The sequence below is a fragment of the Diplotaxodon limnothrissa genome, linkage group LG3 (genome assembly GCF_057381915.1).
Source record: "Diplotaxodon limnothrissa isolate DT_005_m linkage group LG3, D_limnothrissa_male_GT1.1, whole genome shotgun sequence".
Taxonomy (NCBI): Eukaryota; Metazoa; Chordata; class Actinopteri; order Cichliformes; family Cichlidae; genus Diplotaxodon; species Diplotaxodon limnothrissa.
Window position 1 is genome coordinate 51,144,633 of NC_140598.1, and position 13,553 is coordinate 51,158,185.

At 42.9% G+C, this 13,553-nt stretch overlaps 1 protein-coding gene across 1 annotated transcript in view; it reads left to right on the forward strand.

Moving 5' to 3' along the window:
• The window catches only part of rbpjb (recombination signal binding protein for immunoglobulin kappa J region b), a 52,668-nt gene that overhangs the window by 26,580 nt on the left and 12,535 nt on the right, over positions 1 to 13,553 (forward strand). The window contains exons 2-3 of the mRNA XM_085349543.1: positions 4,940 to 4,978; positions 13,266 to 13,361. Of these exons, the coding sequence (XP_085205669.1) occupies positions 4,940 to 4,978; positions 13,266 to 13,361 (135 nt within the window). The remainder of the gene's footprint in view (positions 1 to 4,939; positions 4,979 to 13,265; positions 13,362 to 13,553) is intronic.

The window sequence follows — 13,553 nt, forward strand, 5'->3', positions numbered from 1 at the left end:
TAACTTGTTGTCTAGCACCCCAAGGAGATGCAAAGTGCATTAAAATGCTGGCGCAAAGTGAGGCATCAGCTGAACAGGAGTGATGAACGCAGTGAAGCATGCAACATTAATAAGTGAATGAAAACTATTCAAGAAAGGCTCAAGTGTAGCTAAAAATCTCATCTCCGTGCACTCCGAGGATTCGCTTTTGATGGGGTTCAGGTTGCTTTTTGTGCTACCCTTGAGTCACCAAAGCGCGAACTGAACTTTGATGAACTTTGGCACGCAACGAGACATCTGACTGTAGGCAAGCCTACCCGAAAACTGCAGCTGCAACAGTCAGCATGCCTTTCTTTTGCCATTGCAGCTCTACCTTTTGTGGTTTCCTGTGCTAGGTCTTTTCTTGTTGGTGTTTTGTGTCTCGAGTCTGTGGAGGTGAATGGAAATGTGGACTGTGGTTTTTCACAGAACTTGCTAACTCTTTAACAATTGACCGCCTTGATCTCTGTGCTCTACTTTGCAGTAAAATCAGTCTTGCCATCCGCAATGTTTGCATATAACCCCAATGAAGAATCAGAATGTGCGAGATTAGAGATCAGTGCGTATTGTAAATTCTGTCTATAATCAATTTTGCAGGCTTTACTTTCATTTGATAGTAGTGAATTCAATACACACACACACAAAAAAACTAAGTGCAGACATAGAAAAGAAAGGAAGCAGTCTTTATTTTCTTCTTCCATCCACCTCTAAATCCTTAAATTTGATCTCCTCACCCTGTTTCCTCTATGCACCATCCTCTCGGTGTTGCTCGCCTCTCCTGTAATCTCCCCTACACTTTCCCCGTATTGTTCCTTCCTCGCTCGGTCCCTGTTTTCAGTGGTTCGGGTGAGGTTTGGAAGCAGGGGGAGAGAACAGAGAGCCGTCTGGAATCCATTAGCTTGTTGAGGCATCAGTGTTTCACTGTGGGAACCTTATTGATTGCCCTCCTTTATAATTATTCCACCTCCACTCGCTCCGTCTGTCTCTGGCACAGATCATGCTTTCAGTTTCTCTCCCGTTCTCCTGGCCTTCATCCCCTCTTCCCCTTGCCTTTTTTTTGTTTTGTTTTTTCGTGCTATTTTTATCCATCTTTTTGTGGCATCAAGACTACTTTTCTAAAAGTTGCGCCCAAGGTTTGCATGCTAAAACCCCTAACCAGTTGAGTGACACAGTATCTCTGTGTTTACTGATGCTATCTACGATGTAGTGACATACTTACAGGCAGCATGCAAAGCTACCACATCCTACACGAGAATGAAAATCCTAATCAACTTTAAAATAAATAAATAAATAAATAAATTTCTTCGTAGAGGCACTGGGCACTTTTATATAACTGCCTTTTAATAACTTAATATGTAGATCTGCAGACATAAGCCCTTAAACCCAGCCAGTTTTGTGATAGCAGGTATGTGTATGTTTGAAGGTTTGACCAACCATTTGCCTTTCAGACTCATTCTCGTGTGTGACGGTGAACCGATTCTTTCTTTTTGGGTTAATGTCCGACAAAATGGGATATTTTAACGATGGGTCCTTGGTCTGTGTGAAATTTATTTTGCAGATTCTGATTCTTGGGGTTTAAATTTAAATAAAACTTCAGCCTTGAGTCAATAAATAGAAAACCGACACTGTTTTCAAGCTCTTATTTCACCGAGCTGTGCACAAAACTCTGATGCTTCCAAACCGCTCTATTACAGTATAACTGTCGAGCTAACCGGCCTCCGTTGAGATCACTTGATTCGCTGGTAATTAAGCCACACATTATAAAGAGTGTGCAGCGTTTTTCATTTGAGAAACTGTTCAGAGAATATTGGAGCCTTTTGTGTGGAAGAAAACAAAAAAAGTGTAATTTCCTGACCACCGACACCCGCTCTTGTAAAACAGAAGGTGGTCTGAATGTTGGATTCTTACTTAATTGTATTTTTTTACTTTATTTTTTTGCCACCCACTATTTTTTGATTTAGCGCTTGTAATTTTGACGATTTCACGCTGCTTCACATCCAAACCCTTATTACGATCGTTTAGAGGCTTCATCCAACCCGAGTACACAGGATCCGAGTCGTAATGGTCAGTCTCAGACAAATGGCTTTTCTTTGTGCTCCCACTGAGGTTGTAAGGTGTAGGTGCAATCAAGCACACGTATCCATGCCGACTGTTTCTACCGTACTGTGCAAAAGTCTTGGGCCCCTTTTTTTCCTTTTCCCTTTCCTTCCTTTTTTCTAAAGCATGTTTTTGAGCGATACCCCTAGGCTTTCTCTACATCTGTCAAAGCTTTTCTTTGGATCTTGGCTGCTTTTTCAGTCCAGTCCTTAAAGCTGACTAATTCCAACCAGTAGTGTAATGTTAACATACTTAACTCTGACCTGTTTAATCAGAGTTTAATTAGAGAAGCGCACCGAACTCGACAGACAAACCAGTGTTGTGTCTACAACTTGGCAAAGAAGTCTTTTTAAATTGTGTCTTCAGATACAGCCTGTCACAAAACCACATCATTTGTTCCCCTTTTTTACATGTTTTCATTGGTTAGCAGTGACTTATTACCCTAAAGAGATTTTGTTCCTTGCAGATTTGTTTCTTTTTTTCAGTCCTGAGGAGAATAGTGAAACAGTTTCTCTGTATTGCGTGTAAAAGGCTCGACGTGTTGCTTTACAAGCATAAAAGAAATAAGTTGACCATAAAACCGTCACACTCAGCTGAGATATGTTGTAACTTTACACCCCATCGTCGTACATGTGGTTGTTTGCGGTAGTTTCCTTGCTACATCTATTACTAAGAGTTTGAGTATGACTCAGTGACAGTATATTGATTCATCAGTTTTCCAGCACACTGAATTTGACTTCAAGTCAGCTTTCAACATTTGGGGCAGAAACTTTAGTGATTGGTAGCGTGTGACGTCTTCATAGTCACGGAAATTTGAGGACTTTAAAGTCGGGTCATGAACCTTAAGCCGAGGGCGAAAAATGGTTACCTGACTGATCCTGTAATCTTCTTCTTTTGTTGCGTTTGGGTTTAAACTGTGCAGAGCAGCCCTCTCAGCACAAACTCACGTCACTTTGTTCCGTTTGGGTAGAATAAACGATCTATCCATCCCAGTCATGATTCACCCAACAGTTTGAGTTAAATTCAGGCTTTTGTATCATGACGAATGTTTGCAAAATCACCTCGGCTCGAGAATAAATATACAATTCACAAATTCTTCCTTCTCTGGTCACCATGCTGTCTTCTGTTAATGGACATTGTTTTAGGCACACACACCTTAAAAGCTTGGACTGTGCCCTTAGTTTATTTATGATGAACTGTATGCGTTTTAATTAGCGAGTTTAGCTGCTGCCTACCAACCAGCCCCTGCTGGGTCCTCAAAGCGCCATTTATTTGCTTCTCCTGTTATTCTATCAGAGGACCTGCTGACTGAACTGCAACCACAGCGTCTTACACGGCTGCTACCCACAGCAGGCCCTGCTCTGCTTTCAGAGTTTATCCACATAGAACCTGCAACAGGACAGGATAATGTAAATGTGGAGCACAAAAACATTTTAATAACAAAGGACTGAACTGAGTTTTGCTCACTGTCAGACAAAGGTAGATGTAGCAGTTGTAGTAGAGGTTTGATATTCTTTCATGCTTTTAAATCAGAGGGTTAAGCACTTCCTCCATGTTTGTTCTGTTTCTCTTTTCTTATTACGGATGTTTTGAGTTGGTGTGTAATAGAGTAATGACTCCATACATGGAGGGAGGGGAAATCATCAATCAATCAACCAAACGAGTCAGTCCAGCTCTTGTTTCATTATGGTCCTCGGCTGACTCACATTAACTAAGCACGTTTACCTTCTCTGCTTATTTGTATCGTTTCCCTGAAGAATCATTGAACCGTCAGTATAACGGAGACCTTTTTAACCTGAGGAGTGCCGTGCCACGGAGCGGTCTTTCTTTACAAAATTGCAGGCAGAATGTCAGTGGGTTCAGCTAAAATGCTTTTCGATCTGTATTTTTGCACACTCTGAATACTTTAGAATAATTTGCATTCACAGGAGAAATTAAAAAGATCAGTTTTCTTGTTGAAATTCACGCTTTTGCTGTTAATTCAGAAATACCAATGAAGTAATTAAATTGCTGCAGTACCAGTATTTAAAAATGAGAATTTCTGTCCCCGTGGTTTGTAATTTTTAAATCGCTGCAATATGCCTTCAGCACCAGTGCATTGGAGGCACTGCCAAAAAATTCATCAAGTCAATGTTCTTGTTCAGGTTTTACAATTTAGATTTGCAAACACAAAGCCAGAAATCTGCTTTTGTATTAGTGTGTGTGTGTGTGTGTGTGTGTGTGTGTGTGTGTGTGTGTTGGGTTTTTTTTCTTTTGTTTTTGTTTTTTTTGTCTTTGGGGTGTGTGTTGTGAAGATCCTATTGATAGCAAGGCTAAATTAATGTGTTGTTTTAAGATTATAGCTTATAGTCACACAGATAAATATGGTTAGGGCTTCTCTGAGCACCATTTAAAATCTCTGTAATCTCAAACCCTTCACACCTGTTTGAGTGCGTCGGCTATTGAAGAACCGTCGTTTGTTCAGCTGCTGAACTTGAGTTTCTGAAATTCAGTAGTAATACTAAATATACCGATTAGCTGATCTGAACCCAGTGGGGGTTTTTTCCCATTGATGTTCAACGTGTCTCAACACGACGGCAATTAGTTTGAACAAAATTCATTCGCTTTAAGTCGTGTTTTCACGGCAAACAAGCGGCGCGACGTTTGGCACAGACTCTGTTTGAACACGCTGCCATTACACGCTGCCAAGGCCACGCTGCTTTTTATGTGCGTTTGTACATGTGCTGTTTTTTTGGGTTTTTTTGCCATGCACTGTTTACTGTGCGTGTGTTCGTGGTTGATAACCAACCCACTTATGTTTTCTTCTCACTTTGTGTCTTTGCAGGAAGTTCGGGGAGCGCCCTCAGCCACAGCGCCTAACAAGGTGGGTGTGCACACGCACTCGTGGTCCCTTTAGAGCTTGTTTTCTTGTCATAGTGCTGGGTTTTGTGTGTTCCTTTGTTTATGTATGCCGTTGTGTTCTTGTGAACACCTATTCTACGGACCCGCCCCTCCCCAAGGTATTTGCTACCTTTTTTTGTTTGTTTGTTTTCTAGATTTGATTTTGTTTTGATTATTACTATTTTGGACACATTCTCAAAAGAATGAAAGTATAGAGACCCTCTGAAGTAACCCTAATATGTGGCTTACTAATACCACTCTGGGATTACCAATAAAAAAGAAACCTTTGCAATAAAAAACATCAAAAACTACACAGTTTTTTTTCCCCACCCTGTCGTTTAACTCCACGCCCCTCCCCTTTTTTCTTAAAAACATAAGCTTAAAGCTACTTCAAATCACTTCACCCAAACCTAGTGTTGGGTGATTACATTAGTGGGTGGATATCAGCTGCAAGGCTCTAAAGTTATTAAGTGATTTATTTCTCTTTTCTTTTTTACTTAGACTGTTAGTTCTGCTTATTTATCCAGTTTTTTTTCTTTTCTTTCTTTAGCCTGTTTTCTCTTGTTAGATCATGATTATGATTGGTCCGTGTAGCCACTACACCCACACACACACACGACACACGCACATTACCTTCAAAGCGTGCAGAAGTCCAAGCATGAACTTTGTACACGCGCTGGTGCACGCCCATACCCGTCTGTTTTGTACATTGAGGGCACATGTGTAACTGTGGCGTTGCAGAAACAGTTTAAAATGAAACTCATCATGTGACAGTGTCAACTTGATGCATCGGTGGGGATGTTAGTTAAAAAACCTCCTTAGTTGACAAACTGTCACTATTAACATGAACGATTCTCGACATTGTCCACCGGCACATCCCCAACTGACACCATGTGAATAATAAATACCTCGCTTTTTTCTTTAACAGGAACTTTTTTGTTTTTAACTACGATTTCCACGCCTAATTTTTTACAAGCGTTTTAATAATTTTATATTCACCAGCAGGTTTGCCACATAAAATCTGTTGAGGCAGCGAGGAGCTCATTTCAGGCTGTGATTTCCAGAAGCGGAGAAATGCGTCTATAACAACCGCTGCAATGTTGTTGTTGATACAATAGCGTACGACATGTGCAGCTTTACTGTGGAGTCCTGCACAGCTGCTTTCTGTTGACCCCAGCTTTGCTGTATTACCTCATTTTTGTTCTGCTATTGATCGCTCATTACTTAGATCTCTGCAGACTCGCCTCCTTTGGGACTGTTTTAATGTGCGTGTGTTGAAATGAACCGTGCTATTTTTGCCGTTGTTTGTGGAGAAACATGCTAGAGAAGCAATAAATAACCCTTTCTGAGGCCTCACGGTCCGAATGTGCGCTCTCTGCGCTGTACTCGTCTTACTGTGTGTAGCTTTTTTGACGAGCCGTACTGCAAGTTTTTGATTATTGAGTTCTTCTTAAGTTTGCTCCAAGTTACTTGGAGTAACATTTGGGTGAATCCAGACCGTTGATGGATGATGTGGGTTGCTTTTTAGGGATTGTGTGTGTGCGCGCACGCACTTGTTTGCTTATTGGTGTTTGCTGTTCTGAATAACAAAGACTGTGTGTGTGTGTGTGTGTGTGTGTGTGTGTGTGTGTGTGTCACTCGGCTTTTGCGCGTGGCACTCAGCGGGGAAAATGAGGGGGTTGCGTGTTGCTTGGAACAGCCGAGCGTGGGTTTGGAAAAAGGGGCCCCTGCACCTTTTGATGTGTCCCCCTCTTTATTCATGTGCTGCCAGTCCGCTGGCTCGCACTGGCCCTTCGATTCGTCTGATGGTTTTTGATGGCCAGAAATATGACCGACACAAAACACTCTTTAACAAACAGCCGAAAGGCACAACAGAGCTCGTTTAGTTCATGTGACTATGGTTATGGTCTTTGTTGGCCTGTCAATCTGCCGTAGAGTCTTCGCGTCCGCAGGTTTTCTTTGGGTGCTGCTCTAAAATTTTGCAGCATCCCGCAGGAGCTTTTTATGGCAGCCGAACCTCCAGGTCCTAGAGGTTCACACTGTCAGGGAGGCTACTCGACTGGAACAAACACTTCTAGGGTTCAGACACATCCGCTTGCACAAATTTACACAAACGGACTCAACATGAGAATACAGGCTGGGTTGCCAAGTTTACTGGCAACTAATTTACTGTTTGTTTGGTTTTTTTTAAATAACAAGCAAAGCAACAGAAAATGGATCAATTTACACATTCAGTCTAAAAAGTATAAATTTGCTAATATAAAAATTTGGAAATTAGTCATAAGGGATTACAGTCTAATGGGCACGTAGAGTTTGACTTAAAGGACTTTAAAACCAATACTGATTTTGATATTTGGTGATTTTAACAATTCAAGATATGGGCCAATATGTTTATTTTCTTTCAGACACACAAAAACAAAAGCAGTTTCCCTAACATTTTTGCCATTCATCAGTTATAAATGCTGATACCAGCATATCTGCAGGAACTGTATTGTCAATAGCATAAATGAGCCATTTCAAACTGTTAATCACAGCTACAACTAGAAGAAAAAGCAGGTATTTATTTATTTCACTTCTCTGGTCACAGTGGGTTGATCTGGCTGTTTGATTGTATGTTTTAGGATCAGATTACACCTGCCATATCATATATGGGCGATCGTGGCTCAAGAGTTGGGAGTTCGCCTTGTAATCGGAAGGTTGCCGGTTCGAGCCCCGGCTTGGACAGTCTCGGTCGTTGTGTCCTTGGGCAAGACACTTCACCCGTTGCCTACTGGTGGTGGTCAGAGGGCCCGGTGGCGCCAGTGTCCGGCAGCCTCGCCTCTGTCAGTGCGCCCCAGGGTGGCTGTGGCTACAATGTAGCTTACCATCACCAGTGTGTGAATGGGTGGATGACTGGACGTGTAAAGCGCTTTGGGGTCCTTAGGGACTATTAAAAGCGCTATATAAATACAGGCCATTTACCATTTACCACTGCAATATTCTCCTGAGTGATCGGTGACGCTACTTAAGCAACGACACCAGTGCTGTTTTAATTCGGATTCTGTTTGCGTATTTTAATTTTCTCACGTTTTGTCGTTGATGCAGAAATGTCAAAGCGGAGGATTTACTCTGTTTACCATGTAGCAAATGATCAGAGCTGAGATGAGTGCAAGCTGTAGCAATATCCCACAGTTGTCAGCAATTTTCCATTTGTGTGTGTGTGTGTGTGTGTGTGTGTGTGTGTGTGCACGTGAGCTTACACGGCTCATCCGGAGGTCAGACATCAAACAGTGAGGGGTGTGTGTGTGAAGGCCACGTCTCCTAGCCTTGTAAAAGGAGGCTAAAGTGGCTGATTGTTAATGCTTTAACCCAAAGCCCCACACTACAATTGTGTGTAATCTACCTTTTGTGATGCACAAGGTGCAAACTAATTACTGTCTGATCATCTTAATTGAGCTGTTTCACCGCGCATGTGTGTATTAATGGGGCCCCGCCCCTCTGCTCTTCGTGTGCGTGTGTTTGAGTGTGTTCACAGGGGGTCCTATGACAGTGCTGCTCGGCTGAAGACGCTGTGGCAGATGTACGGGGCAGATGCCTGTCTGCTCTGCTGCATCTGTAGCCTGACTTAACCTCACCCCTCCTTTCTCTCTCTCTCTCTCCCACACACACACACACACACACACACACACACACATCGCCTGCTGTTAAAGATATGCCTCTTTTTATAAATCTGTCTGGCACATTTTTGTCTCACCTCTCAAGCGTCTCGTCTTTTGTTTCGTATGTTCCGATTTTTCTTTTGCCCGATCTCCTCCCCTCACGTTTTATTTCTGACCTCCCTCCTTCTTTTCACTCGCTGTCACAGACTGCCTTTTAGCACATTTTTTGGACCTAAATAAAGCTCGTCAGAAATTAAACCTGCAGCTCAGATGCTGTTACTTTTCTGTGTGAGTGTGTGATGTAGACTCTTATCTGTGGTTATTGGTTTTATTACATGTGGGCGTACTCGGTTTAAATGAAGTGACCCTCGTTTCCTGTCTCTGCATGAATGAAGGGCTGATTTATTATTTATTTATTTATTTTTACCCCCAGTTTTGTTTTTTAATCCCTCAAATACAAATGAACACAGTGTAATGTTTTGAAATTTGGTCTTACTCGTATTTTGATTTGCACTGGAATTTCGTGCATCTGCTGCGTGCTAGTCTTGCACAGGAAGTAGAGCTGATTCTGGTCACAGACTCTCTCACTTCTCCTTCCGTCTCCAGCGCTCAGTCTGTGTGGCGTGCGTGCGCTCGTGTTTCACTCTGTATAAGCTACAAATGATTACTCAAGACGGCCCTGTCGTGTTAGGGTGAATGTGTTAGATCAAAGCCGCGTCTTTGTCGATATCGATGCGAGACGTACGAATAAGAGTCATTTAAGAGACGGGAATCTCGTTACTCTCCTGCTGCCACCTGCATTTTCTAGCACAAAAAAGATTTTGGAAGCATGTCCCGTTTCCATTGTCTTTATTATTAATACACACATGGGCATAACTGTTTGTGTATAAAAGAAAAAATATATATTTCTGGCACCTCTGTTTGGAACAAAATGTATGTTAGGCAGTAAATATCATACTGAATTGTCTGTTTTATGCTTCAGTAAGAAGAAAAATTTTTTTTTTTTTATTACACCCGTATTCCTTCAGGGGGGGAAGCCCAAACGTTTTGGGTGGGGTGACAGGAAAAACCCTGTTGACACATTACTGAAGACTGAATAATAATGCACAGCGTAACAGTGCAATATAGAGAACAAATGCACAAATACTGCTTTAATCCATTTTTAGGGTTTTCCCCCTCTGATACACAGCTCCCGCGTAAAGTCCTGATGTTTCTGGTTCACTGCCTCGTGATAGTCATCTGTCATCTTTTTTTATGTCTTTTGCATCATTTTATACTCGTCTCCCCCGAAATCCTTCGAGACATATTTGGTATCTTTATAAAGCTCTTGTTCCCCGCTAGATTTTCATATAAAATTCTGCGGGTTTGAACAAAGCTTGGCTACACAGCACAAGTTTGGATCGATGGACCCAGTGTTGGGGACTTTTGTGTTGTTGCTTTTTTCTTTTTTCCATCTGATCATAGGATATTCAGTTTCACATGATTGCTGCCACATGTGGTGCATCTTTGTTATCTATTCAGTGGTTGTTTGGAGGCGCTCTGAAGTGAAAATCGGCATGCATAAAGAGCCGCTGTGAGTCAAAGCGCGATCGTGCCAAAGCATTTGTGTCTTGATGGGGAATGGTCTCTCCCCAACTCAGCCACAGTGGTCTGGAAGGGTTTGGTGAGCGCTGAAACGGTGTCAACCACAAGCCGAGGCTGTCGCACGACACTTAACAAACACTAGCATTACATTTTGTGGTCGTGCAGTAACTACGTGCCATTGTATTTAAATATTTGATCAAACTGCTTCCCTTTTTTTATGAGCGTGACCCTGAATCTGAGGCTGGCTGATATCACGTTTCTTTTTTTTAATTTGGTGTTTTATTTCCTTTTGTCAGGAGCACAAGAACTGATTCCAAAGTGTTGACAACATGAGCTTCAAAATGAGTGACGGAGCCCAAAGATCTCATTAAGTATGGCACCGAATGCATGGTCTGAGTGGACCGTTATAGTCGTGCTGCTCTTATAAGGAGGTCAGCACATGCATAGATGATCTTTGTAAGCCCAAAGACAAGGATTTGTGTTTTGTTTTCTCTACTCATGACTCCGTATGAGATCAGTGAGAGATGATGTCACTTACATGGTCCTATACCTATTGTTTTCTGTTTGCAAGGTGCAGCCAATCAGAAGAAAGCTGGTTTAGCAGGAGGGGGATGGCAGATAAAACTGCCTGGGTGTGCACCCAGACCATTATTAAAGATAAACATAGATTATTTTAAGTGTGACTTATATAAAGCTTCTCCATTAGTGAGTCCAAGATTAAAAAAAAACACAGCTGAAAATGGGGGTAAAGCATCATTTAAAGATGTTCTCTGATTTATTTAGGTGCTTGAAGCTAACACTGTTGGATGTTTTAAAGGTTATGCAAAACTGATAGGTTTAGTTTAATGTCAGATGCCATTAGAGAGGCTGTGTTCCTGTGTTATAGAAGTTTCTCATGTGTACTTTGCTCGAGGTGTCTGCCATATTGGACACGATGCGTCCTCTGGTCACCGATTGGTGGGGGAGTGGCTCCTGGAGGCTGCTGGCTGTCACTGGGTGAAATGACAAACGGGGCGAATGCACCAAAAATCTTGTTGTGACTGCGTTGGTCCCTCGCAGATCGCCACAGCAGCCTGTAGTTTACATGTAAGCATATGAAGTCACTGAGCGGTAGTATAAACTAAAAACCTGCAGAAATGTAAAGTCCATCCTCAGAGTAAAAGTTGTATCTTTTGAAATGTACTGACTACAGCAGTAAGGCTACAGCTCTGAGTAGTTGGAAACTACGGCCAACTGTGGCAGTCTGCTATCAGTCAACACAATCGCACGGAGATTTTCACCATCTGGTCTGTGAATACACTCTTCTTCCATCACTGGTGTTTGGCAGACTGTTGCAGAGCAGTCTCTAGGCAGACAAGCTAAGATCCCGCTGTTAGGGGGCCACATGATTGCCAAACTGAAACTGTTCATGTATTTTACTTGTCGCTCCAAATTGTATATCTTTATCTTTTTTTGGCTTGATCTAAATGTTTTTATTTAGGGTCTTTAGGACATGCATAAGATGCAAACCATCTTTTAGAAGCTTCCTCTAAGTCAGGGGTCCGGTGTCCCTGCAGGTTGTAGATCTCACCCTGGGTCAACACACCTGAATCACATGATTAGTTCATTACCAGGCCTCTGGAGAACTTCAAGACATGTTGAGAAGGTAATTTATCCATGTAAATCAGCTGTGATGGATCAAGGACACATCTAAAACCTGCAGGACACCTGCCCTCGTGGACTGGGATTGGGGACCCCTGCTCTAAGTGGTAACTGCCCTAATCCTGTATAAGTGTGTGTGTGTGTGTGTGTGTGTGTGTGTGTGTGTGTGTGTGTGTGTGTGTGTGTCAGTCATCCTGCCTGTGGGAGCAGTAGGTCACAGGCCGTATCAGAGGTGTGACATGTGCCCTGCAGGGTCTGACATCAGCAGGCCTGGACTGTGTTTTCTCTCCATAATCAATCAGAGCTTTGAGCACAGGAGTCCCCCTCCACTCCACCCGGCGGGATTAGAGTGTGTGTGTGTGACACCAGCGATTCACTTCCCAGAGAAGGGTTACGTCCTTTAATAACGTAATCACATTCTAAATGCATCCATGGGGAGAAGTCCAACGTTTTAACGAAACCACTGTTTTCCACCGAGTCGAACTGGAGTCGTACGCACTCCCCCGTCCACCCCGGCTTGATATCATTTTCTCCATGTGGTGTTTAAGTGATGTCAGGCTGTGTGGAATTCCAGGATCGTACCTCTATTAGTCTCATTTATAGCTGCTGGCGATCAGCAATTTAGAAAAAAACAGATTTTTAGTGTTGCAGTGAGACTGAAATAATCAGAAAAATAATTGCCTCATCATGCTTTCTCCTCTTCTTCTGTATCGCCCACTCCCCCGATTGCCCCTGTGTCCCGCACACACACTGAGGAGGCCCCTTGCTTATCATAACAAAGGGCATGTCTAAGCCGAGTGTGCGGCCTAGTATAACGTGCTAGAGTGAAAAGCCGTGTGTGTGCGTGTTTGAGTGGGAAGCCCTGTGAGGATCCCCTGGCGTGTCAGGTGACACTGACATCTGTGCGTGTGTAGCGATCGGGTCAAAGTGTGTTGCTCTCCATGCGCATGACGTGCTTTAATTGTGCGTCTAAGCCCGATCTTTCACCTCCGCGCCTCTCAGTCGAGCAAGTTTTCGGCTCGCTCCTGTGAAGGGGGGGGTGAGGGTGTAGCGGGAGGTGAGAAGTTTTGGCAGAGTTGACAGAAGTAATCGGAGCTCGACCCTTGCAACATTTTTGACACGACATGAGGAATCTTTGGTGATGAGCTCAGCTCTGTTTTTGTTTTTTTGGCTCTGGTGTTTTCTTGCTCCCCCCTTAAACCTCGGATGGACCCAGGGAGAGCTCAGCTTCTCTGCAAGCATATTGTGGAGGCTCTGGCTTTTCAGAGGTCGCTGCAAGTGCATGTATGCACAAGGAGGGTGGCCTCCTCTTAAGTCTTCTGTGAAGTTGCACTCACGTCACTTCCTCTTTCAGATTAGAACATAGCTGGTTTAATTTATCTCTCTTCTTTTTTCCTCTTCCTGCAGAGAAGCGATGAGGAATTACCTGAAGGAGCGAGGAGACCAAACTGTCATGATCCTACACGCAAAAGTTGCACAGAAATCCTATGGCAATGAGAAAAGGTGAGTTCAGTATGAAATGGGAGCTTCTTGTCTAATGTTTTTTTTCAGGTTTTGGGAATCCTTAAAAGATTTTGGTCTTGAATCTAAAGCAAATCTATTAATGCCGGTCAGTGTTTCACCCTCACAGTAACACATCACACAATTGATTCTTTAGCGGCCCCTGCTACATTTTATCCTGGAGTCTGCAGTTGT